Source organism: Agelaius tricolor, unplaced genomic scaffold (assembly GCF_023055355.1).
Source record: "Agelaius tricolor isolate 1412-34295 unplaced genomic scaffold, bAgeTri1.0.p SCAF_16, whole genome shotgun sequence".
Taxonomy (NCBI): Eukaryota; Metazoa; Chordata; class Aves; order Passeriformes; family Icteridae; genus Agelaius; species Agelaius tricolor.
This window is the reverse complement of record NW_027269276.1, coordinates 15,133,295-15,159,050: the sequence shown is the minus strand read 5'-3', so window position 1 is coordinate 15,159,050 and position 25,756 is coordinate 15,133,295. Positions and strand designations below refer to the sequence as shown.

General features: G+C 41.7%; 2 protein-coding genes across 2 annotated transcripts; both read right to left on the bottom strand.

The window, feature by feature from the left end:
- Positions 1-784: 784 nt before the first annotated feature.
- FAN1 (FANCD2 and FANCI associated nuclease 1) lies at positions 785-16,891 on the bottom strand. Its single transcript, XM_071441698.1, has 14 exons — positions 16,740-16,891; positions 14,396-15,823; positions 12,065-12,205; positions 10,552-10,747; positions 10,003-10,236; positions 9,416-9,547; positions 8,225-8,333; positions 7,389-7,508; positions 6,734-6,898; positions 5,636-5,804; positions 4,115-4,218; positions 3,063-3,257; positions 2,544-2,672; positions 785-1,017 (listed from the first exon to the last, which is right to left on the bottom strand). The coding sequence occupies exons 2-14, from the start codon at positions 15,705-15,707 to the stop codon at positions 880-882; spliced, it is 3,144 nt and encodes a 1,047-aa protein (XP_071297799.1). The 5' UTR covers positions 15,708-15,823; positions 16,740-16,891; the 3' UTR covers positions 785-879.
- A 970-nt stretch (positions 16,892-17,861) lies between these two features.
- On the bottom strand, positions 17,862-24,782 carry MPHOSPH10 (M-phase phosphoprotein 10). Its single transcript, XM_071441704.1, has 11 exons — positions 24,621-24,782; positions 23,512-24,172; positions 22,601-22,758; positions 22,023-22,194; positions 21,610-21,751; positions 21,197-21,264; positions 20,377-20,514; positions 20,051-20,161; positions 19,704-19,811; positions 18,914-19,144; positions 17,862-18,080 (listed from the first exon to the last, which is right to left on the bottom strand). Exons 1-11 carry the CDS (start codon positions 24,722-24,724, stop codon positions 17,931-17,933), a joined length of 2,043 nt encoding a protein of 680 aa, XP_071297805.1. The 5' UTR covers positions 24,725-24,782; the 3' UTR covers positions 17,862-17,930.
- Positions 24,783-25,756: the final 974 nt, after the last annotated feature.

Below are 25,756 nucleotides of genomic sequence, written 5' to 3'. Positions count from 1 at the left end.
GTGATCAGAATTTCTCATAGCAGGGAACTTACTCAGTATGAGAATGAAGACTCCAGAGAAAAGATGTTGGCTGTGTGTTAAAATTAGGAGAAACCCACAGGATTTTGGTGTCTTAAAAGGGAATTCATCTTTTTAGTTCCAATTGACTGACATACTTCTGAATGAGCAAACATATCAATTATGTGGGGCAGAACTGACTATACTGAATGTGGTCATCTTGGCACTGACCAACTCATGTCCACTACCAGAAATATTTCCCTTTATACAGGTACTACAGATACAACACAAGGGGCTGTTAAATTAATTATCCTTTCATACACATTAGAACAGCATTAATGCTTTATGCCCTACTCTCTGCCACCTGTATCTGTTTATGTACAAGTGCAAAATTCAAATACATCATGGTAAGTGGGGACAGGCAGAGAACCCCACTGGACCTGACAATCCTGGCAAGGGGCTGAACTCACACCTTGCAAAGAGACTTGCCCAACATAATGAATTTAGACCACAAGGGCACCAAACAAATGAGCAGGACCTGATGGCCCAGTTTCTGTATTGTAGAGATGGTCTCAGGGTGTACCAGTGTGAAGGCAGCTCTTCCTCCTCACTGGGCAAACCCCAGATCACCTCACAGAATAAGTCAGGAATTGAGGAGAGAAGGGAAGGGCTCTCCTCTTCTGAACATGAAGTTGCATGCAGTAAATCATACTGACAGTTTTCTCAAATTACATTTTAGAATGTTTTGTGCTAAAAAGGACTATGGTAATGTTCCAAGAAACCAGAATTTTAGAAGAACCTATTTTTATTAAGCAGCAGCCATTGGAGTGTGCTAGCCATTCCTTTAAGAACACCTGAGTTCCCCACATGATCCAACCTCTGTCAGCTGAGGCGTTTGCTCTTGCCTCCAACGTCCTGCACGTGACAAACCTCCACTGCAGCCCCCAGCTGGTGCAGCTCACTCAGCCACAGCATCTGCTTGGGAGACAGGCGGTCGTTGGGGCCCTTCACCTCCACCAGCTACAAGGAAAGGGGCACGGTTACAAGTGTGTCCCTGGAGGAACTGAAGGATCAGTAGCTCCCACACAAGAAGTATTTTTTACCAGCTGTTACTTGCAACAAAAATAATAGAGATCTTAGCACAATGGAAGGTCCAGTGGGTGCTGAATTATTAGCCCATATTTCAAAATTTAACTGTAGGAGAATGAAGTTTTATATAGTAAATATCCACCAAAACACAGACAGAAGCCCTGGTGAATAAAGATCTCTCATACTGCAAAATCAATTGTCTGCACCCTCACCTGTTCCAGCTGACACTGACAGCAACTTATTCAGGTGCCCTAGAGAACTTTCTGCTCTTCAGCTCTGTATCATAAACACATAACAAGCTGCTCCAACAGATGAGATGTCTAATAGCCTTCTATAGCTATTCCACTACTGTGCAAGGCACCATCCATGACTGTTTACTCAGCTTCTGTAGCAGACACAGACACAGTTGCTGTGGACTCAAATAGTGCAGATTTTGTCTAAGTGGTGCCAAAAGAACTTGGTAACAACAATGTGTGGCTGATTGTAACAGGTGCTTTAGATTACAATTAACCAAAGACCTTTTCTACAGCAGCCTTAGCCAGTGCTGATCATTCTGCTCCCTACACCCACTGGAGGAGCAGATAATCACCCAGTGCTCCGTGGGGGCAGGGAGGCTGAGCTGCAGGTAGGAAATCACCATTTGTGTGGGCTGACAAGGGCAGGCTTTTACACTGGGAAGGCAGCTGAGCTCTGGGTATTGGGGTTTTACACTGAGAAGGCAGCTGAGCTCTGGGTATTGGGGTTTCACAGAGGGAAGGCAGCTGAGCTCTGGGTATTGGGGTTTTACACTGGAAAGGCAGCTGAGCACTGGGTATTGGGGTTTTACAGAGGGAAGGCAGCTGAGCTCTGGGTATTGGGGTTTTACACTGGGAAGGCAGCTGAGCACTGGGTATTGGGGTTTTACAGAGGGAAGGCAGCTCAGCTCTCGGTATTGGGGTTTTACAGAGGGAAGGCAGCTGAGCACTGGGTATTGGGGTTTTACAGAGGGAAGGCAGCTGAGCACTGGGTATTGGGGTTTTACAGAGGGAAGGCAGCTGAGCTCTGGGTATTGGGGTTTTACAGAGGGAAGGCAGCTGAGCACTGGGTATTGGGGTTTTACAGAGGGAAGGCAGCTGAGCACTGGGTATTGGGGTTTTACAGAGGGAAGGCAGCTGAGCTCTGGGTATTGGGGTTTTACACTGGGAAGGCAGCTGAGCTCTGGGTATTGGGGTTTTACAGAGGGAAGGCAGCTGAGCTCTGGGTATTGGGGTTTTACAGAGGGAAGGCAGCTGAGCTCTGGGTATTGGGGTTTTACAGAGGGAAGGCAGCTGAGCTCTGGGTATTGGGGTTTCACAGAGGGAAGGCAGCTGAGCTCTGGGTATTGGGGTTTTACACTGAGAAGGCAGCTGAGCTCTGGGTATTGGGGTTTTACAGAGGGAAGGCAGCTGAGCTCTGGGTATTCCGTGCTCCCCACACACCTTGAAGTGCTGGCTGTGGGAGCGCCACACGAGCAGGTCAGGCAGGCCCCCCCGGCAGTGCCGCAGGTCCCTGGAAAGCCTCCGGAAAACACCGCTCAGGAATGCTCCTCCAAGGCAAGAGACCAGGCTCTGCAAGAGAGGGTTTGCTAGTTGGTTTGGGTTGGTTTTCATTTCCTGCAGAACCATTTCCCTCACAAGAATACTGTTCCAAGAATACTGCATGGCCCAACTCAGCTCTTTGTTCAGTCTCAGGAAACGTAAAGGTAAGTAGATGGTTCTTACATCAATTCTCCTGCTGTGTTCTCAGCTACTGTTACAGGAAAAGTGACCATATGAGAAAATTGTAACACTACCTGTGCAGGGACTTCAACACAATAATCCCTAATTCCAGTTCCTCCCTCCCACCACTCTCCATCTGCCATGGCTCAGTGCCTCAGTACAGCCTGTGAGCACACCAGGGCATGGGTAATTGAATGTCAAGCCTAATTGGAGTGCCCATGCTGAGCAGCAGCCACTTACCTGGACTTGCTGGAGGGAAGTAAAACGTCCCCAGTTAACCAGGGCTGCTGCTTTTCCCTCCTGAGTGGTCCAGACGTCAGCAACCAGCTCTGCCAGCGTCTCTGAGGAAGCTGTGTGAAGCTGCTGGAGTCTGGCCTCAATAACAGCACTCCTGTTCTCATAGAAGCTGTCAGTGTATAAATCCAGGGGGGATGTCTGGATGAAAAGGTAAATCCAGCTCTCAGGAACTGCCACCACAGCAGCTGTTCCCAGAATGACAATGTCCTACTTCATATTTTTCTTAACCACAAAGTCAATCAAATATTGAGCTGATTTATCTAGAACATGACCACCATATAAATACTTATTAAATGGGGAAAAGATTGCATATGTTTTAACACCCAGTGCCAGTTATGGCAACATAACCAACACTGGTCCCATCTCAGCCTCTGCTCTGTTGTTTTGAACTCTAGACAGAGGCTTCCTTTAACAGACACAGAATCCTGTGCATTCCCAGCACTCTGAGCAGTGACGTTCCAGGTGGATCTGGAATAGGGATCGAGACTGCTCAGGGACAGTGAGCAGTGTGAGGTGAGAGAACAAAGCCGTGATGAAGCTGGGGCGGACCCTCCAGTGGCCACAGGAAGAGCCCCGGGCCAGCGCTGCATGCCCAGCACAGGGTGCACAAAGTCCCTGCAGCATGCCCAGGGTGCACAAAGTCCCTGCAGCATGCCCAGGGTGCACAAATTCAGCATGCCCTGCAGCAATTCAGCTTTAATTCAGCTTTGGCCTGCTGAGCAGGGAGGGCCGAGAGCCACTTTCAAAAGCAAATGCAGAGTGCTTAGGAAACAGCCTTACACAAACCACTGCCACACATAATCCCACAAAATACAGCCTAGGAATGAGCCCATAAACCAAATATAACAAATAATAAAGTGAAGGAAACACCAAGATCTGTCTGGAAAGTCCCTCAGAATAAAATGTTAATCTAATCCCAAATAAGATTTTAACATGGTTACTGAGTCTACAGCAATGGGAAAATAAACTAACTAAAGAAAGCCTTTCAAAATTACCTGATAGGAATTTCTGAACACGTCAGGTATGTCATCCATGAAAATGATATCCCACATTAGAATCCCATACAGTGTAATAAACGTTGAGCCTTCCCCATGAATACCTAAAGGGCAGAGTTTAATAAAAATGGAAACATTAATTTCTACAGCAATGTCACATAAAGAGGTACTGAACCATCATGACCCAAAGCAGAAATATGCCACGTTCAGGTTCATGGCCAGCTGGTGTCAGCTGCAAATGCAGCTCATTCTGCCCCATTCCCCAAGCCTGCTGCTCCCAGGCCAGGGGCCTTCAGCTGCAGCACAGTTTCCATCCCTGCCTGGCCCCCACAAAGCTTACTGGGCTAACACTGACAGTTTTTCAATAACATTAAAAAAAGATACTATATGGGTGATAATAATAGTAATATATAATATTCAAAACATGACATATATTTGTAGTATCTAATTAGATCTTGTATAAAATATTATTCTATATACTTGTTCTATTTTACTGTGATATTGTATATTATGCCTTTTATGTGTATACATATTTATATATGCAAATACATATGTGTTCATGCATGTATACATACACATTTATATGCTCATGTGAAAACAACACATCAAGGACCTCACACATATGAGAGAGAGCATGTGTGTCTTGAGGTGTGTGCATGGAGCTGGAATGGGCATTCTGGATCATCACTAAATCACACATGGCCACTGTGTGCTCAAAACTGAGCCAAGAAGACCAATGGTGAGTGGGTGGGAGTGAGGAACTGAATGAAGATTTCAGCACAATTCTCCCCAATTCTAAATATTGTTCCCTTCCTCTTTACCTTTATCTGATGTGGCCACTTTGGCTGTAACAGTATTATCAATAAAATTAAACTATATTAAAATATATATTTTATAGAAAGGCACAAATTTTATCTTCAAAAATAACTTGCCTACCTTTTTGTATTTTGCTTTTTTTCCTGTAAAACAGACCTACATATTCCTAATAGTTGATGGCTTTTCACAGATCCTAAATTGTAAAAATACACTAAAGCCTTTTCCAAAAATCCTGCAGTGTTGTGCTATTGGTGTACACTGTTTTCATGGACATCTAGTACCAAGATTCAGTGGAGGTTTGCATTTCCTTAGTGACACTCCTTTAAATGATAATGGTAGCATTTTAACCTAAATTGTTTTACCCTTAGCTGTTCAATGGTAAGGGAAGGCAAACTATGTGATTTTCTGTGTAGATGAAGAAAAAACACTGGGGTTTTTCCTAATACATTTCAAAACCACCTCTGGTAAACCAAGGTAACAAATCATTAAAGCAGGTCAGGTTGAAAATACATGTTAGAGCACTTTGGTAAGGAAGTGATGTATTAGAGGTGTTTGGGAAGGAAAAAGAATCACCCTAAAATCCAGATGTTCCTAATGAAATCGCCTAAAACTGGTCTATTAATTAAACTGATTAGTAAATAGTTTCTTTACTTATTCCCACAGTTATTTTACTGCAAAATATGCCCAAACCAACAGCACTGTTACCCTGATCAAAGCCATTCCTCCTGTAATGAGTTAATGCCAGCTCCTCAACTGAGCACATGACTGTGGATACACTGCAGTCCTGGCCTCCTTCTCCATCACCAATATCCTCCACGAGGAACACAGATTTTCCCATTCCCGTCTGAGGACACATCTTTCCACTGATTGTAACCTGAACATATTAAAACATTTGGTTACTTTACAGCATCACATTCAATAAGCTTTAGCCCAAAACCCCTTTTCAGTTTTGTTAAAATCAGAACTAGATTTGTTTTCAAAAATTACCTGAATAAAATTTAACCTGTCATTCCTGTGAAATCATCCTCTTTAGCTTTTATAAACTGGCACATTTTTAAGAAAACAAATGTCTAGCAAAAAATTCTGGGCAGATGGGAATATAGCCTTTCTATATGCAGGACCAGGAGCAAAACCACAGAAAACTGAGGAGACAGACCTGGGCAGAGACAAAGAAGGACTGCAGGGAGACATGTGGTGAGGAGGCTGAGAGAGGAAGTGAGGCTCTGCTCTAATTTTGCCCAGACAGAATTATCTTTATAATGGTATGGAAAAGATAATTTTTTTAAAATCCATTCTAATATGATGCAAGTGCCTCACACTGAATATTTGCATAACACATATTCAGAGTGCATAACTTCTAATGGTTCCTAAAATAACAGTGGCATCTTTTTTAGCTATTAATCTAATGCTGACAACATGCTAAGGTTACTATTACTTTTCCTATCACACAGAATGCTTGGCCTGCAGCCACCAGAGGCAATGAACTGATCTGATCAGACTCTTCAGCCAGAAGGGCTCTGAGGGCATTACTGATAAATTAGTGGAGTTTATGGATGATCACATCCATCACAAATATAAAGCAATGCAAATTAGATCAGTGTACAGCTGACTAACTTGAGCTAAGAAGTGAGCAATGCAGAAGTATTTGATTACAAGAGGCTTTTGTTACAGAAACACATCTGTATTCCTTTTCCTGCACCATGTCAGTCAGAGGCTGGTGCACAGCTTGTAACAAGTCTCCCAGATTACTTTTCCTTGTGTGAAGTGCAAGAGCCCGGGAGGAGCTGCTGCTCCCCTGCTTACGTGAGTGACATCGTGCACGGTGAGGAGGGGCAGGTCCTGCAGCAGGCCCTGGAGCTGCCTGCAGCTGGGGGAGTCGCGGATGCGCAGGGCGCGCTGGCACAGGGACAGGCGGTGCCCGGTGCGCACGGCCGCGTCTGCCAGCCCCCTCCGGATGCAGCCGACAGCCTGGCAAACAAAGGGCACAACATCAGCTCACTGACACTCTGCACCCCTCTGCACCCCTCTGTACCCCTCTGCACCCCTCTGCACCCCTCTGCACCCCAGAAACTGAGTCAAGCACAAACGGGTGAGTGTAAGAAGGAGCCTGCAGGCCAAGGCCAGCTTGCCTTCCCCCCCAGTGGGGAAGCTCTAACTGTAGGAGCGTCAGGGGGCAGGACGGATACAAGAGATCTCCAATCAATAACATTTTGCACAAGGAGGCTTCTGGATTCAATTTATACTAGTACAGTAAAAATAAATTCCTCTCAATTTCTACTGATCAGTATAAGATTAAAAAAATGGATTCATTTTCTTAGTTGAAACTGGTTGTCTGACCTTAGGATTCCTAACAAAATCTGCATTTTTAGGAGACTCTACTCCACTGTTCTTTCTGTAAGAAATAATTTAAAAAATTGTTTTCAGACAATGCCTGCAGTGTTTCCAGCTTGCCAGATACCTTCTTAGTGTTTTTCAAGTGCTGATGTAAATTCAGAGCCAGCCGATCCCACCATCTCCCTCTGCTGTCAGTACAATACACATCCTGGGCCAGGAGGCTCTGCAGCTGCTGCACTGCTTCCTGCAGCAATGGGATTGCACCTTTATTAATTGGGTTACACAACCAAGTTCAAGTTAGCTTCTCACTTTCCCTTCAATTAATGAATAGTACAAAACTTTCTCTCTGAACAATCCAAACCTACTTCTTACTCCACTACCCAATATACCCATTTCAGATCCACATGTGTATCTTAAAAACTCTAGAATAGAGATATTTTAATGTAAACTTTAAGGCTAACTGCAAAAATACAGCATTTTTATCCTTATTGTATATGAAAAATACCTTAAGTATTACTTGTTGCTTTGTTGCAGAAGTGAAGTCTTTTTCAAAATAATCTGATTTACTTTAACATGTAAGTCAGAGGCCTTTGGAGATGTTAATTCCCTAAGGAAGGGACAGGTATTTCTAGAAGAGTTCTCTTTCAAGGTTTTTCTTATTTAAAAGCAATAGACAAATCTAGTGAAACACGGGTATCTTTAAATAATGAAACAAGCATATCTCAGCAGTAGCTTTATGGTGTATTACATATGGTAAATCTTCAAAGCATAAGCAGAAATCAAAACAATTCAAAACTTTCTAAAGCAGCTCAGAAAGAGGGCACTTCTCCCTTAAAAGTAACTTGTTACTAGAACTGTAGCAAGTACTGGCAAACATTACCACCATTTTCCAGCCACTTTAGAAGTGTAAAGTGATGTACAAAAATGAAGCACATATTTCTATTCACCTCACCACTTTACCTTATACTTGTGAAGTCTCTGCAGAATTTCAACTCCTTGAGAAAGGATTCTTGTGTACACCCAGCCAACTGTGAAACGCCGCAGGTAATCAGGTAAAGTTCTGTGATAGCTGAAAAATATGAGCAGTTCAGACCAATTTAATGATGTCAGTTTTACTAAGAATGCTTATACCTACAGCATTTACCAAACTAAATGCTTTATATACCCAAATTGATCTGAACTGAGTATCCCAGCTGCAAAGTCAAGAACCCAAAGGTAAGGCAATAGTTTGGCTTAGGGAGCAGGTGCAAGCTGCATTTGCACAGCATATTTTAGTTTCAACACCAGTAGAATTGTCAGTTAATCAGTTTTAAAACAGACACAGAACAGCAACTTACCACATCATATTTTGTTACCAACTCATTCTCATAAGTCAGCAGTCCCACTTCAGAAACAAAGCTGAACAAAAGAAAAGCACTAGAACAGGAATTCCCTGGCATAAAAGAAGACCAGCATCTTTTCAGTAGCCACCTCTGTATTTCAGGACAAAGTCTTTTGAATATCTTTTTAAAATCAAAAAATATTTTTTCCACTGTCTTCAGTGTAAATGACCCTCTATGAATATTATTTTAAATCAGTTGCCATGGAATTGAATATAATGCCAAGTGTAAGGCTTTAACTTGTGGTGTATCATTAAGCCAGAAAACAAAATAATTAAAAGAAAAACTGATGAAGAACACTTCAAACCCAATAAATGTTATTTCAGGTCTCAGATATTCAGTGACATTTCCTGAGCAATACCCACTTGGAAATCTAAAGACATGAATAACCCAGCATGTTTTCCCATAACATTTGCAACATCTTTTGTTCACAGTCAATTTTACTTTCTGCTTATTGCCATTTGTTTGAAAGCCATTTGAAAAAAAACTATGACAAGGGAAAAATAAGGCTCTTGTTCTCTGCACTGGCACATAAAACAGAACTGTTTTAGTGCTATATCCATGCCTACCAACTCTTTCCCAAGATTTTATAAAAAAGGTCTTTTCATATTGAACCTTAAAAGCTAAAAACAATCAGGAAGTTCCAAGCTTTCAAGAGCATTAAAGTCTCTTGCTTTATCAGGTTTCAATAACATCCCTAGCTGATAAGCCTCTCTCCAAAGGAAAAGTACTCAAGGTAAGATAATATACTTTACAGTTTCCAGTTCAGTACCTCAAAGAGGGGTGATTCTTCAGTTCACTCCAGGTTTCTTTAGCATACAAATAGAGATTATGAGCTTCTTCCCAGTTCCCATTTACCATTGCAGTGGCTATATCATTTGACAGATGAACAGCAGTTGCATACCTGTGGTAAAAAATCCACAACTTTATTACATTCGCAAAGCATCTACAGTTGAAAGAAATAAATTCTTTCCCTTACAATCTCCAAAGACATTGAACCATGTAGCCATCTTTATTCTTAATCTTGTAGGATTAGCAGAGTTTAAAGTAGCAGGGAAAAGTATGAGAGTAGAGAATATACTTTTCTTTAGCTCAGAATCAGCACAGCAAACGAAGAAACAGCTTTCATCACATGATCATGAACCAAATAAATAAGCTTTTTTGTTCCAAAATGCAAGCCACTGTGACTTACAAGTCCTACCTCAGTACAAAAATGTACTTAAAATAATTGCAAAATTAACACTTACTACATACTTACATCTGGAGTTCTACATTTGAATTCTTATTTGCCTGCACAAGTGCTGCAGGAAAGCTCTTTTAGAAACAAAGAGATTTCCAAGCTGCCAAAGCCCTCCCTACCTGATGAGATCCTCTCTGTCCTGGAAGACCTGTGTTTTCCTGTTTACTGTGTAACTGGGGAACACCATGTGCCCCATGTTTGCCCTGAGGACTGTGGAGAGCAGGCCCTGACCAGCAGTGCCAGCCTCCTCCTCCTCCAGGGACTCAGGCAGTGCAAACAGCAGCAGCATTCGGGAAAAGACGGCCCGAGCATCTCTGCAGACCCTGACACATCTGCCAGCCAGGTCCTTCACCCTGGAAGGACAAATCAAAATATTATAACATGTTTTTTACCATGATTTGAAAAAACTAAAACATAATGAATGAAGTATGAGAATAATTTTTTTTTCTAGCCAATTAAGGCATAAACTTGATTTTCCTTGAAAGAAGCAGAGAGAGCATGCAGTTTACTATTTACCCTTCTCTTTGACTCACTGTGAATTGAAATGTAATGCCACCCTTTTATTAATAAATTTCCTAAATGCATTCCTCTCTTGAAAAGGCATCTAGAGTTCGGTCATTTGAAGCACAACTTCCATTCACATGCAAAATTTAGCTGTAAACATTTACCTTTTTAAAATCACTGTCCCAATACCAGCCTGACTCCGGCTGAAGATGGAACGCTGCTTTGACAACTTCAGAAAATCATCCACAAGTTGCTGTTTCTGACCATTTGGGTTTGGCAAGTGAAAGATTTTTGCCAGTGTTTTTAGCTCAGGGGCTGAGAGCAAATCCAACCCTTCACACAGGTCTTCCAATTCTGATTCTAAAAGTCAAATTATCCACATATATTCATTGTGTTATATTATTGTGTCAAGCAATAGCTCACAGTGCCTTCATCCAACCTAGTACTAATCTAATGATTTAGGTTTGACACCCCACAGGTAGGCTGGAAATAAAACCCCATAGACTGGTGTCCATAGAGCAGGGATTTGTTCATTGCAGCACTGCAGGTGAGGGGGATTTCTCCACCTAACTCACCCACTTCTGCCAAGTGCTGTGGTGTATTTATACAGTAAGTACTGCTTGATGTTACTCTGTCACTATAACATCATCACATAGGTGCCAAAACTAATTTACATGGAATGATCTGAGTGGTATTAGACAGTTTTTTACACTTGCACCTCCCTAATTCAGGGCTTGTCAGGGGTCTTTGATAAAGGGTTCCAAAGTCTTCTTCACATCTGAACTTTTCAACTTTGTTTTTGGAACATGCACAGTTACTGTGTTCCTTGGTCTGTCTTGTCCTAACCTGTTTAAATTCTTTATTTTGTGGCTAGCTGGTTTTACATTTGCCAATTTCTCATTAGTATTATATTTATCTAGCTCTAAAGCTATCCACATGGTGAGGTTTTTTCTTCTTTTTTGTCTATTCAGCATTAAGCAACTAGTTAACCATATACTTCATTACATTGTATAGAAGTTATTCATATCAGATTATATAGGTATAAAAGTTATGATTATATAGGTAAAAAAGTTATGATTTGGATTATAGAAAGCTATAAGAAGCTGTGATTCAGGTTATACAGGTATAAAATTTATGATTCAGGTTATATTGATATCAGATTATACAGATGTATAAAAAGTCATTATTTAGGTTATACTGATATCATGTTATATAGATATATCAGGTTATATTGATATCTTACAACTCAAGCTATATAAGCACCTTGTAACTTTGACCTAAGTTATACAGACATCAGGTTCTTCAAAAATGCATTAAAATGCATCTGGTTCATCCTGAAATTCTTCTGCACCTTCTTCTGGACCTTTTCACACGTCGACTTTGAAGGAAAGGAAGAACCAGAAAAAGAACACCCTTTACAACTTCAAAACAAGTGCAAAGATTAAAAAATTCTGTTGAGTTATAAAAAAAAACACTGTTTAGAAAAGCTGCTCTTCTCCATTATCTAATCTGCACTATTTGTATTTTCACAAGAGCACTCATCTACCTGAAGCCTTTATTCTGCTCCTCTACTCTCTTCCCAAGGCACAGAGAAGCGTGCACTGCATTGATCTCTACCATGACACAACTTCACATTTTATTTGTAGTATTTTAAAGGTTTATCAATGCTGGCCTTACCTGTTTGTAGGAATCTGGCTTCAGCCAGTTCTTCAATTATTGGTGACAAATCCACACTTATCTCCCCATACTCTATTTTGTTCACCTTTAACCAGTTCAGCTTGCGTTGAAAAAGTCTCACGTACAACTTCTGCCCACCAACTGCAAATGTAATTTAAAGCAGGGAAGGACAAAAAGAAGAGTAAATTCTAAACACAGTACAAAGCACAATCACCACATTAACCTGAAAAATTACTTTGATGCAGGTACTCTCTAAAATACATTTTAAATCTTTCTGTGTTCTACAAGCAGACTTGGTAAAATACCAGACTTACCTTTCCAAGTAATTCATAAGTTCATTAGAATTTTTAAGTCTTGTGGGTGGAAAAGTATTACAACATGTTTTGCAGGTAATGTACCTTAGTAAAATGCCTTTTGACATGCTTACCCTTCAAGAAATACTTAGTTTTATAGAAAAAGAGAACTTCATTTTTCAACCCTGCATTTTGTGTTGGTTAAGTTGGTCTTTTTGCTTTGTTAAACAGTCATTCAGTAACCAAATATTTCATGCTAGAGAACAAAAGAAGCTGCAGTCTGACAGAATAATTTCATAATCACAGAATACTTCTCTGTGCAGCATTCTTCAGGTTCTTATTTTTCCAAAGATAAGCCAAATTATACTAATACATCTACTGAAAGAAAACAATGAGAAAAAAAACTCCTATTCATTTGATTTTTACCAGGGATGTATTCTTTTAAAGTACTGTTTAGAAAGACTTTTTAAATACTAACAATGCTGAAATTCAACAAAATAGCTTATTAAATTTTAGCTGAAAATAGTCTAGCTATTATTATTACATTCAACAACCTTTTGAATACTTAATTCAACCCCCATTAACTTCTAAATTTTTTACTCCTGTCTATTGCTGCTTAACTGAAACTGATCATTAATAAAAAAACACTGAAACACTAGAAGATCTAGACATGCTTAAGAAATGGCAGATAAACATTAAATGTTTATTTAACAATTCTCCTGTCCTTATAAAACTTTTTCAGCCTTTTCTTTCATAGAATCTTTCCAGGATCAGTTCACTGGGAGAACTACATTCAGACATATAAGCTTGTCATTTTCTCTATGGGGTTATAACTCCTTTAAAGTCTGTCCCCAGTTTTTATCATTCTGGAGAAAGGAAAAAGGTTAACACACAGACATTCTTTCTCCAGGCCATGGAACTGAACAAACTAGGGCTGCAATAATAATTTCACAATAAACTTCATAAACTTACACTGAGTCAAATACAACTCACTGAAGAATGGCAGACATTTCTGCAGAAAATAATTAAATACTGGAGAATATCTATATTCAAGCAACTTGGTAGTCCTAAGCAGGTGTGGGGGGCTTTTTTGTGCTGTGACATCAGAAATGGGTAAACACTTCTCATGTGGGACAGGTAACTCATCTACCTGAACTTTTAAAGTATCCTGCCTGGTATTTCTTGCAGGCAATGACATCCATCTGCCAGCTGTCCAGGATTTGTTATCTATTGACTCAGTGCTATCCTCTCACTTCTCACAGCTCAACTGCTGCATCTTTCCTACGCTGCAAAGAGAGATTGTTTCATGCAGTGCAGACGTGGATTTATCAGCACCACTTTGCAGTAATGCTTTCTGTATTCCCAACTCACACTACTGAAAGAGAAACAAGAAGCTCTCTTATCTATCAGAACAAGGTCCTGTTACTGATCAGTGTTGTTCATGTCCAGGGAACAGAGTGGGGAAATGGGGAAGGGTATCCTGAACATCTCTTGTAGTGATTGTCAAAGTAGCCAATGCCAGCATGCACTACTGGCCTAACAGTGAGTTTATTCCTGGATCCTGGATGCAAATGATGTGCACCTACTGCCTGCCTCAGAGAGCCAGTAACAGGACCTTTGTGGCTTTTTTTCTTTATATATTCCCCTTTAACCACCACAAGATAAACAAGGCACTACCAAGCTCCAAGATGTCCCTGCTGTAATATTCTTATGGTCTGGAGCGCACCAAAGGGCTCTGCAGACTCCCCTGCTTTGGCTGCTTGTGCCCATGGCCAGCTCAGATCCATCAGGATGCAACTCAGGCTGCTGGGAGGGCTGAGTGAGGCTGTGTCCCCTCATCCTCTCAGGAGCTGCACCTAACTACATTAGCAGAGTTTCTTTTCAGAAAAGGGGTACATGTCCTGAGAAAAAGCAGCTTCTTCCCTTAAAAAATCCATCAAGTTAAAATGTCAATTGATTTAGCACTTCTCACATAAAACTATGTAACAATGCTCTCTACAAGAGGGAACTTGGAAATGTATTTTTAAAAAGAAGATACCTGATAATTTGTAGAACTTGGTTATAATGTTCAAATCTTGTTCATTAAACAGTCTGACATCATCTTCATTCTGCAATACTGCTCGCAGCACTACTAGAAAATTCTGGAGGTAGTATGGGTGACCAGGAGAGCTGGGCACAGAGAGGACCTCATCTATTTTGTCTAGAATGTCCCCAGTGGAATCCTGAGATTCTGTCTTTTCCACTGTTTCTAACAGAGAATAGTTCATGTCATTCTTAAAGTCTTCAAGAACTTCCACAGGAAGTACCTCTGCATCATCCCTGCTAAAGCAATTTTCTGTCCCACTGTTCACTTCTGTCTTTGAAGGAGTAGCCTCAGTGTGAGGCTGAGTCTCAGCTTCCAAATTACTGGTCAGCTCTGCTGAAGTATGGATGGCTGGAGATGTTTCACATCTATCAGGACTAAGTCTCCCACCTTCAGAGCTGCTTTCTGCTTTGGTGCTCCTTGTACCAGATGGGAACCTTTTGTCTTTACTGTTATCAGCCAGTAATTGTACTTGAACCATATCCACAAGGTCTTCTTGATTACATTTGTTTATTTCATTTTGAAACTCAGGTTCCCTCTTTGAAAAATGTTGTTCCTGGTGCTCTCTCTGAGAAGGCTGATTTTCTTTCTGAGAACTCTGCCCAGCATCAGTCTCATCCCCATCATCATCATCATCAGGGGCAGCCACACTTCCACAGGCACTGTGAACAGCTGGAGGTGAAGAGTTGATCTCTTCATACAGGACCTGTTTTCCTCCCTGCAGGCAGCGCCTTCTGGACAGCTTGGCAGACAAGCTTCCCAAGGAGACTGTTCTAACTGTTCGAGCCTGGGATTCACTGTTCACACTAAACACTGAACTACTATTGCTAAAGTAAGGACTAGTCTGTTGTGCTGCACTCCCTCCTGCTTTCAATAAATTACTTTTGGGAGGACTTGTTTCTAGATTTAAGAGGTTTTTTGAAAAATATGAGCTGGAACTATTGCTCAGATTTGCAGCTGGGGGTCTCTTATTCCTAAAAGAATTCAGTGTGGTATCAATGGCACCAAGCTCACCACGGTTTCTCTGACATGTTTCATCAATGTGCTTATTTATTCCATATCTTGGCACCAACTGCCCACACATGGGACAGCTAACTTTGGCAGGGGGAACATTGTTAAAAAAGGAAGTAATAGAGGATGATGCTGAAGGTGTAGATGGTGTTCCTGTAACTTCCACTTTTTTTGTTGTTTCTTTTTTCTTCTTATTTTTACTGAGTGACAAACTTGTTTGGGATCTTTTGATTCCTGAAGACCTAGCTTCTGCCATTACAAAACTTCACAGTGATTACATGGTCCAGACAACTCCATTCAAGCCACATTTCTTTATTCTGTAATACTTAAAAGACTTTCCTTGGCTTTTCCATCTGTAATCCTCTGACATGCCTTGAGATAAAAAATACATTGAATGAGTGGTCTTCCAAGGTACCAGATGTAACCAAGATGAACAGAAGAGAGGCAGAGAAGTCAAGCAATCCTTAATTTACAATGCTACTGTCATTTAGCTTGCCTTACCAGACAGAGAAGCACACCACAGGCAAGCTGAGCACTTGCAGCTGCCTTTAAGTGGCTTAATAAATGGAAAAGTAATCTCAAGTTTGCATTTACATCAGCAAATAAGCAAGTCCTCTAATTTTTGCAGAAAAAAAAAAGAGTAAAAAAATTAAAGTAAAAAAATTAAAGTCGGAGTTGAAAGGCACCCCTGGAGACCATCCAGTCCAACCCCCCCTGCCCGTGCAGGGTCACCTGGAGCAGGTGACACAGGAGCCATCCAGGTGGGTTTGGAATGTCTCCGGAGAGGGAGACTCCATGACCAGCCCGGGCAGCCCTCCCAGCGTTCTGCCACCCCCAGTGTGCAGTTCTTCCTCATGCTGAGGTGAAACCTCTTGTGTTTTAGTTTATGGCCATTACTCCTCGTCCTGTCGCTGGGAACATTTTATCATTGTCTTGTTTGCTGCTGACAGACTATTTTCGGTGCCAAGCACCCGTTTCCAGAGCACTCTCCGGGCGATCCTGCAGCCCTCACCCTCACGGCTGCCGTGCCTGCCCAGCCCGGGGTGCGCCCGGGCCGAGCTCTGCCCGGGCCGGGGCCCAGGAGCAGCCGGCGGCTCCGCACCGCTCTCCAGGTGCTCTGGATGGCGGGGCCCAGGCTCCCGAGCGGTTCCCGGGGCTGCCATCCTGATGTGCCCGCCCTTGGCCGGCCCTTCCCGCGCTGGGACCCCCCCGGCCGCCCGTGCCCCGGGTAAAGGGCCCCGGCCGGAGCCCCCCCAGCCCGCGCGGCCTCCCGCCCTTCCCCACGCACCGGCACCGCAGCCGCGCGCGCTCCGCCGCTCCCGGGGCCAGGCCGCGCCCTGAGGGCCGGGCCGGGCCGGAGCCGCTCCGCCCGCCGCCAGGCCTGAGCAGTGCAGCGCCGATGGCGGGCACCGCGCTCCCTCGCACAGCGGGGCTGCTGCAAACACCCGCCGCAGATTTAAAACTTCCTTTTGCGACAACGCGTGGAAAACAGCTGAGGTCCACAGGAGGAGCAACCAGAGGTTTATTTTGTTGGCGGTGAGTTTGTTGTTTTGGGTTTGGTTTTTTTTTCTGTTCAGCAAAGAGCAAATAGTGAAATATTTTCACCCTGAGGCTTAGTGTTCCTATGGACTCTGAGAACGGTGCTGGTATGGGAGATTATTCCTCTGAGTGGTAAAAATACACATGAGGAGAAGGGGCCTCATCCCTGCCTGTCAGTGTATGCAGGGAGGTGCTGAGGAGGGACCAGGCCCTGCTCGGTGCTGCCCAGCAATGGAACAGGCAAAGGGCAGAAATCTGAGACACACAAATTCCAGCTGAGTGTGAGGAAGAACTTCTTTATACTGTGCAGGTGACTGAGCACTGGGTCAGGCTGCCCAGAGAGCCTGGAGTGTGTGCAGTCTCTCACTGGAGCTATTCCACAACAAGCCTGAGCCCTGGGCTCTGGGATGACCCTGCTTGAGCAGGGAGGTTGGACCAGGTGACCCCAGAGGTCCCTTCCAACCCGAACCTTCTTGGACTCAGTCTAAGTTAAAAATTTCCTAGCTCTGGGTTACCACAGGCTTAAAAATCTTTTGTGTCCTCCCTCTTTGCCAATTACAATTTCAGAATATAATTTCTGTAATTTAAATGCCTGGATACATCCTAAATTCTTCAATAAATGCAGTTCCTCCTGCTATAGATCCAGAGCTATTACAACAGCAGATACAAAGCTCTGGGCTGAGACTGTACAGTCACAGCACATGTCAAGTATTTTACACTATTAGGTATCTGCCCACACCAAGAATCTTTCTTTTTGGAATAAATTAGAGTTCTATGGTAGAAAATAAGAGTAAAATCTACAGAAAGCTGTCTGAACATCACCTTAGAAGTTCACAAAGTATTTTAAAGATCAACACAGAGTAAAACCTACTCAAATTCAGAAAAAAAATTTATTATATACAAGATGTATATATGTATGTACCTGTATAAAAAAGGTAAATTACAACTTTAGTTTATGAACAGAGATTGCTTTCTCCTTCTTCTGTTTCTTTTTTAATTTGCTGGCATCTTTGATTTGCATTCTCACTTGATCTTGTAGCTGAGAAAAGAAGGCCTGGGATGATTTCAAGGCCTTGTCTTTACCTTCATCCTGTCATTGGACAAAACATTTGTTACAACCAAGAAATGTACAAACAGTACCATTATATTATTTACTAGTTACTCAATCATAATATTTCAGTTAAAAAAGATCTGGTAACTGATTTTCAAAGGATATTGTTCACCACATTTTTATTCCACTCCTGCTATTTAAAGAAATAAAGATTACATTCTCTTCCTAAGTAGCAATTAGCCTGATAGGTAAGAGCTGGCATCAAGAACAGATCCTTGCACACCATGAACTACAACAGGGGATCTGTATTTTGTGTTCTATTTGCCTTCTGAAAAGGTAAGTGCATACATCTGGAAGTAATGAAGTAATTTTTCCTATTAGTTTCTAATATTTCAAAATTTCAAAGATTTTTAGAGTTTTATTTAAAAGGCACCATAAGTGGTGTACGAGTTTACTGTTTTATAGCATGCAAAACATGCTATAAAATCTGATGAGATTATAGGGAAGGCTCCACAGTAAGGACAAAGTTAAACAGGAATATTGTATTACAAAACAGTTTAAGTTACCCAAACCTTATACAGAACATAGAAACCTCAATGTGCATTCAAGCAGTCCCACTTGATGAAGTGGAATGGCTTAAATGCAGGAAATAAAGAATATTTGCAGGAACATCACTTTATGAACTTTCAAATAAATAGAAAAGTAGCACCTCACACACAAAATCATTTCTGCCTGATGAACATACTTTTATATAGAGTAATTGTATCATACAGCTTTTTCACATTTTTACAACGTTATACTTGTATTCTTTGGGATAAAGTTTCCTTTCCTCTCTAGAGAAAAATTATCTGTCCTTGGGATTTTAGTCTTACCTTGAGCAGAGATGCTTTGCCTTCTTTGGTAAGCCTTTTTAATTTTGCTGCAGCAGCTTTCTTGCTAAGTTTTGTGCCTTGTTCTGGTTTCATCTTTTCAAGAAGCTTTTGACGTTTCTCCCTTTCCCTTCGCTTCATACGTTTACGGAGCTTTTTCCTTCTCAGTTCTCGTTTTTTGTCTGTGGGAGTCTTTTCTGCATCTGTTTTTACATCACCAGCTTTGTTCTTTTCCTAAATAGATCAATAACAGTGCAAAAGACAAGACTCACTTCACAGAACTCAAATCTGTCTCAGCGTTTCCATTATTTCAAGTGACAGCTCAGGATAAGGCAAAGGCCAAAACATGACAACAGCTGGGAAATGAGATTTGTACAACTGATCCAGGACATGCTAATTGCTCTGCTCTAGTGTTTAGCTTTCCCCCTCTCAATACCTAAATAAATGTTGGGACAACAATGACCATCACATAACAGTGAAGATCAAAAACAAAGCAAAGTATTATGGCCTACTGGAGCCAAATAAAATTTACTATTTCCTCAGTAAAAAAAAAAACAAACAACAGAAACACAAAAACAAAAAACCAAGCAACCAACCAAAAAAAAACCCCAACCACAGCAAAAAAAGAAAAGAAAAAAACACCTCACCCCTCAAAACCTCCCAATGCTAAGATTCTAGGCCAAAGAAGTCCACAAGGTGAGGAAGCACCCAGCAGGATGGGAAGGACAGAATTCCCAGTGATCTGACAGACAGTACATCCTCCTGTAATCCCCTTATGCCATTTTATATTTACCTTGATCTCCTCTGGTGCTAAGAGAGCAGCATCACTAACAGCAACTGGTGCTACTTCTTCCATACTTATAGCTGGAAGGTTGGAAACGATTTTAACTTCTGGCACCGGCTAGAAATGAAGAGAGACATTCAGGACTGAGCACAGCACCTCTGCAGCTGGCAGACAGCTGAAGATCACAACTAGCTGGGTTTGTTTAGAGGCAATCACAGGGCATTTAATATGAAATAAGAATGAGCTCAGTAAACACCAATGTTTACTTTGCTTTCCATTTCTGGAATATATTTTAAAGTATCCAGTTTAAAAAAAAAGGGAGAAAGCCCCCAGCTTTATAAAACTTAGGCACTTACTGGTTTGGGTGTGAAGTGGAAATTACAAAGTGCATCCAGCTTCTGGAAGAGTGAATCCATCATTTCCTGAATTTCTTTGTGTTCAGGATTTTCTTCCTCTTCAGTCTTTTGCTGCATTAAAAATGCAATGTAACTGTAACACCATTCATAAGGCTACTTTACTTTAGCAAGACTGGTAACAACACAACTTACAATTCAGAGCCCTTTCTCTGGTGAACACTCAGAGAAAGACTAAATGACTTCCACTTGGCAAGTGTATAAATGAACACACAAGAGTGTACAGAGTGTGAACTTCAAACCCAAAGGAAAGGCATTATTTATGTTACCTGGTGAAGTTTCATGTATTCTTGCTCGTAGATCTCAGCCAGACTCAGTTTACTCTTTTCATGATCCAAACTGATTCGCTTCTTGTACTCAAAAGCTTCCTCTTTGGGTTTCTCTTTTGGTACTACATCATCCCATGCCTGAGAAAGTCATGAAGTAATGACCAAATGCAACTACAGCCAACTACCAGCTACATCTTACTTAGAACATTTTTCAGTTATTTATCTGGCACATTAACTAGTTTATGCATGTAGCATCCCAGGACTCATCAAGTTTCACACTTTCATTTAAAAAAAAAAAAAGTAACAAAAGATATAGCTCTACTTGTGTCCTTGGTTTTATCAATAAAGGCAACAACTATAACAAGTTACAAACTCTTCCCCATCTTTTTAAATTCAATGAACAGTAACACTCAACAAGCTGTTAGATACAAATTTTCTGTCAGTGGCTTTGAAGCAAAATGAAGCAAACCAACTGCATTTTGGTCAGTGTCAGAATGCTCAGAGCACTAGTTATGGTAACAGCCAACAGTTACAGGCTGGCTTTATATTCCACATAAACTTCTTACAGTTTTATCTGCACACAATCTGCTTTGAAGTGCACTAAAACACTAAAATCCCTGGTGTATAACAGGGATATAAAAATAGGGCTCCTTAGAAATCTAAAGACACATTCATCAAGACAAAGAATAAAACAACCAGTTGCAGAAATCGAGATAATTCTACAGCTAACATTGGAAATGCTTCCAACTCATCCTTGGAATGTGCCCTGTGAATCAAGTCTATGAACAATGTAAGGAGGAACAGGTAAGATAATATTAACCTCATCCAATATTCTCTGCTTAATGAGATCTTCAAGCTGAAAAGTAGTTTCTTCTGTGATCACAGGTGCTGAAAGGAAATGGCAAAGAATTTTTAGATTAATGTTTCTCCAGCAAGAAATAGGTCTCGTTCTATAAAGAATAAATTGCAGAAAAAGAAAGTAAAGCTTTCACAAAAATGTAGCAATTGAAGGTGAAGTAAATATAAAAGTAAGTCATATTATGAAAGGCTGATAAAATTTACAACCTCCTGTAGTTTCCACTGTGAAAATGCAGTGTGAAACAACCTCAAAATCACATCAAGAAGTTTAAGCTGGTGTCCTCTTGAGTCCCAGGTGTTTTCAGCAAGCTCAAAGGGCAGAACAGCCAGCCTGGTGTGCAGCATGCTGTAAGCAAAGCCCTGTGCCCTCCTTACCCATCCTCACTGCATGGTCAAAGAGCACTGTTTCTTCCAAAAGGCTGTTCTCAGGGCGCTTCTGCCCAGTCACTTCTCCTTTCAGCTGCCAAGGCTTCTCCTCTAACAATGATTCTTCCAAGCTTTTTATTTTTTTGCTCATCTGAAAAACACAATTTCCTAGGAAGTTTAAAACAGGGCTCACTTGTAAATTCACAGCAAGAAATTGGTATTTATTTCAGGTACATGAGGGAATATATGATTAGAGATGTATCTATGTAGATAAACCACATGTTTTCCTTAAATTTTAAATACCCTCTTTGTATCTGCTGGACTCGGAACAAATGAAACAACCAAAAATTATTTGCCACTGTTTCAAAGTATTAGCCAAATAAAATATGAAGAAACCCAAAAGAAAACCAAACCAAAATTACCTTTTCCTGTCTCTTCTCAAATGAGGACTTTATTTCACTGGGACTGATGTCCTTCTCTAATTGTGCTTCAGTTACATCTTCTGTTTCACTGTCATCTGGCAAACTGAAAGTTACTTTTTTAGAAGCTTCTTTACTTCTCATGTGCTCCACCATTTCATCCATATCCTCAAACCTGTAACAATAACATTTAATATAAAAAAAAAAGTTGAGAAGCCTTTATAATTTTTCACATTAAGATATTTAAGCCCTTAGATGTTTTTACCTGTTACAAGTAACTTACAGTTTACAACAGTTCTCAAGGTTCCCCCTAAAGGTAGAGGGCACTAGGGAAACTTCTGGACAATAAGAATAACTCTTACTCTTAAATAAGAACTCATTTAAACTCTTAAATGCTTTATTCAAATAAAGATCAAGGAACAATGTTTTAAAAATATAAATAAGGTGACAACACAAACCATGAACATACAACAGTTAACTGAGAATGGCAAACTATGATCAGAGTGAGTGTGGCATTCTCAGTATTTTCTGCTTTACTTTAGTGTACAATTATGAGGACATTTTACCTGCATTTTACTTACTCAGACATACTTTCTTCATTTTGCTCTTCAATGGCACTGTCTGCTTCCTCTTCCTGATCCTCTTCAGCATCATTAGCTACTAAATCATCATCACCATCATCATCATCAACTGGATCAAAGAAATCTTTGTATGTCATATCTCTAGAACTTTTAATTGGCTAAAAAGGTGAGAGGGAAAGAAAAAAAACAACCAACAAACCACAGCTGTTAAGACTGACAGAAATCAAAGGGTATCCTGTCTTTTAGAGTCTTTAGTGCCAGAGGAACAGCACTTCTTGTGCAACAGTAATTCAGGGCAGTGATGCATTAACCTGTGGTAGGATGTCATAGTAAAACTGATTTCTTTTCCTGGTGTTTACAGTTCTCTACCTCTTACACATAAAGAAGTAAAAGAGCCGTAGATGTTGCCAAATACATGTTGGAATGCACACTAATTCCCTAGGTGTATTTCTTACTTGCTAGTGAGAATGTCTGGTAATATTAGATAATAACATACCTGTTTTTGAATCCATACTCATCAATTTAAGTTGTATCAGTCACAAGGCCATGTCCCTGGAAAAAGCCCTTTGCTCTGCATCAGCCACCTCAGTGATCTCTAATTGCCACACGCTGAGTGACAAATCTTTTTCATTTGCTGGGTCACCTATTCTGCAATTCTCAAGGTCCCTGATTTCCCATGGGTATTATTTCTTCCTGTATTTATGTAAAAGCCCAAGGCCCATGTAAGGAGAGACTAGAATAGCAGGATGCTGTGTCCTTCTGCACCAGGGAACTTTCTTACCAGATATTAATTGTTAAAATAAAGCTTCAGAAGTGATCATTAGTCACATAAACAAATGTAACTTGGCAGAGTTAAACACTTATTGGTCATCCTAACAGATGCCAGATTTTGATTTTAAGGAAAAACTTACTTTGACTTTAGCTTCTTCAGAGTCTTCCTCATCATCTGAGATAATGTCTTCAAAATAATTAATGTCATCTTCTTCTTCTTCTTCTTCATTGTCTTCCTTCTCTGCATGTTCTAAAAAAGCTTCCATCTCAGCTAGCTTGAAAAACTTATCATCCACTACAGATTTTCTTCCCTTCTTTCTCAATGTGGTTTCCTTGGCTGTTTTAGCTTGTTGCTCCAGTGCTTCAATATCAAAGTCAATATCAGAATCCTCATCGCTGTCTTTCTGCATTATGCTTTCTCTGAGTTTACTTTGCTTTTCTTTAGCTTTAGTTTTAGTTTTATCTTTATCTTTTGTATAAACATTCATCTGTTCAGTGTCTGCTTCCATTATGTTGTCTTCCAACTCCTTGTCACTGCTGGTCCCTGCATCAGAGCCCTCGTCTTCCTGGTCTGAAAGAAGGCAAAGATCTTCATCTTCGGCATCCCTTGCAATGGATTTCTTGAAGAAATTGAGAACTGCATTGTTCTGGAGCTCTAGCTGCTGCCAAATCTGTTCTTCATCAAAATTTTCTATCACCAGCTCTTTTAGAGGGCCCCCACGAACTATGTTACTTCCTTTATTCAAATCGTAGAGAGTCTTTGTCATTGCTCTGAAGTCGGCAGCCAGCCCATCCTGCACACTGAGAGCAGAAAAATAAAAGAGTTTAGCACTTTCCATTAAGCCAATCACAGTCACACTGCTGCTCTTGTACCTGCTGTGGTTCTCTGTGCTACAGAACGGCACCTTTCAATAGTTACTGCTGCGGCTGAACTTCCCACACACGGCTTGGAGTCCTGCTACTACACAGTCATAGGAAAAACCCACTAAATTCTTAATCCTTTCAGCTTTGTCACACTTTGTGTATGAAGTAGCAGCTGGACAGAAAATTCCAGCCTTCTACAGCTGCATCTTACAATATATTGATGTTATTTGAGCACTCCAGTCATTTTGGGGAAGCAAACAGTACAAACACTTCAATGGTCCAAGAGCCAGACCCAGGTGGCAGAGGTAACTGCGCTTCCCCACGCCTCACTCCTCCAGGCTTTTCTCTGCAGCTACCAGTGCCTTCCCCCGCCGCCCCGCGGTACCTGAGGAAGCACTCGGGGCGCGCTGCGGCCGCTCCCGCCACCCTGAGGCACGTCTGGATGCCCTGGAGCCCCGGGAGCGCCGGGATCCCCGGCACCGCCGCCATCGCGCCGCGCACACGTGGGGAGCGGTACCGCCTCTGCCGTGCCTCAGCGCTCAGGCCCGGGCGGGTCCCGCGGCCGCCGCTAAGGTTCCGCACACAGTGGTTCCGTCCGCGCAGCTCGGCCCCGCCCCGCCTCCCGAGCCGTGCCATTCCCGCCTCCTGGCCCAGCCCTCTGTTAAAGGCGCCTCGTTCTCCCAGAACCCCCAGCAGGGTACGGCAGTCGTGCTTGATGGCTGCTGCTGCTTCCCGCCCCGGGAAGGGCGCGGTGTTGCTGCAGACTGGGATGTGCATCAGCACTGGCAAACCTGCTCTAAATATAGTGAAGCTACAGTCGTCTTACTTCACAGTTTTGAATCTCTGACCTAGATACAAGGGCTATTTTGGAACTGCACATCTCCAGTTGATTCTGTGGGCAAAACACCCGATCGCACCTGGTATCTACAAGTTCAGGCTAACGAGGCACGCACACCCCTCTTCACCATGCACACAGCACTGCCCAATGCTCTTCAACTCCCCTCTTACATCATGTGCTTTCCTTAAAGTTTATTTTATAAAGTCAAGCCCTACACCCTTAGACCCTTGTGTTTTCAGCCACCCACACAGCCCTTCTACAGCTTGATCCAAAACTGTGACTAACCTTTTAACTTCTGTACTGCTCCTGTCTCTGCTGCTTTCATGTTTCCTTCCTACCAACAAATGAAGTCTTTTCAGTGCAGATAAAAGAATGCCCTTCAATGTCACTTCTGTGTCCCCTCACTGTCACTTTGCACGCTCCAAAAACCATGGTGTGGAGCAGGGCCCAGCCAGCAAAGCTGTGACTGTGACCTGTACCTGAAATTCTCTGAACATCAGCAACACACCTGACACACAATCTGGGCTGGAAATGGAATGTGCCATATATTGGAACTTTCAAATACCCATTTTGACCACTCATTTTGATCTGCACTTGTAACTAATCACACAAAATCAGGTTTGAAGTGGCACAAGTTGTTTATCTACTTAGGCTGTATCTCAGCAACTCACAGTGCACAATGC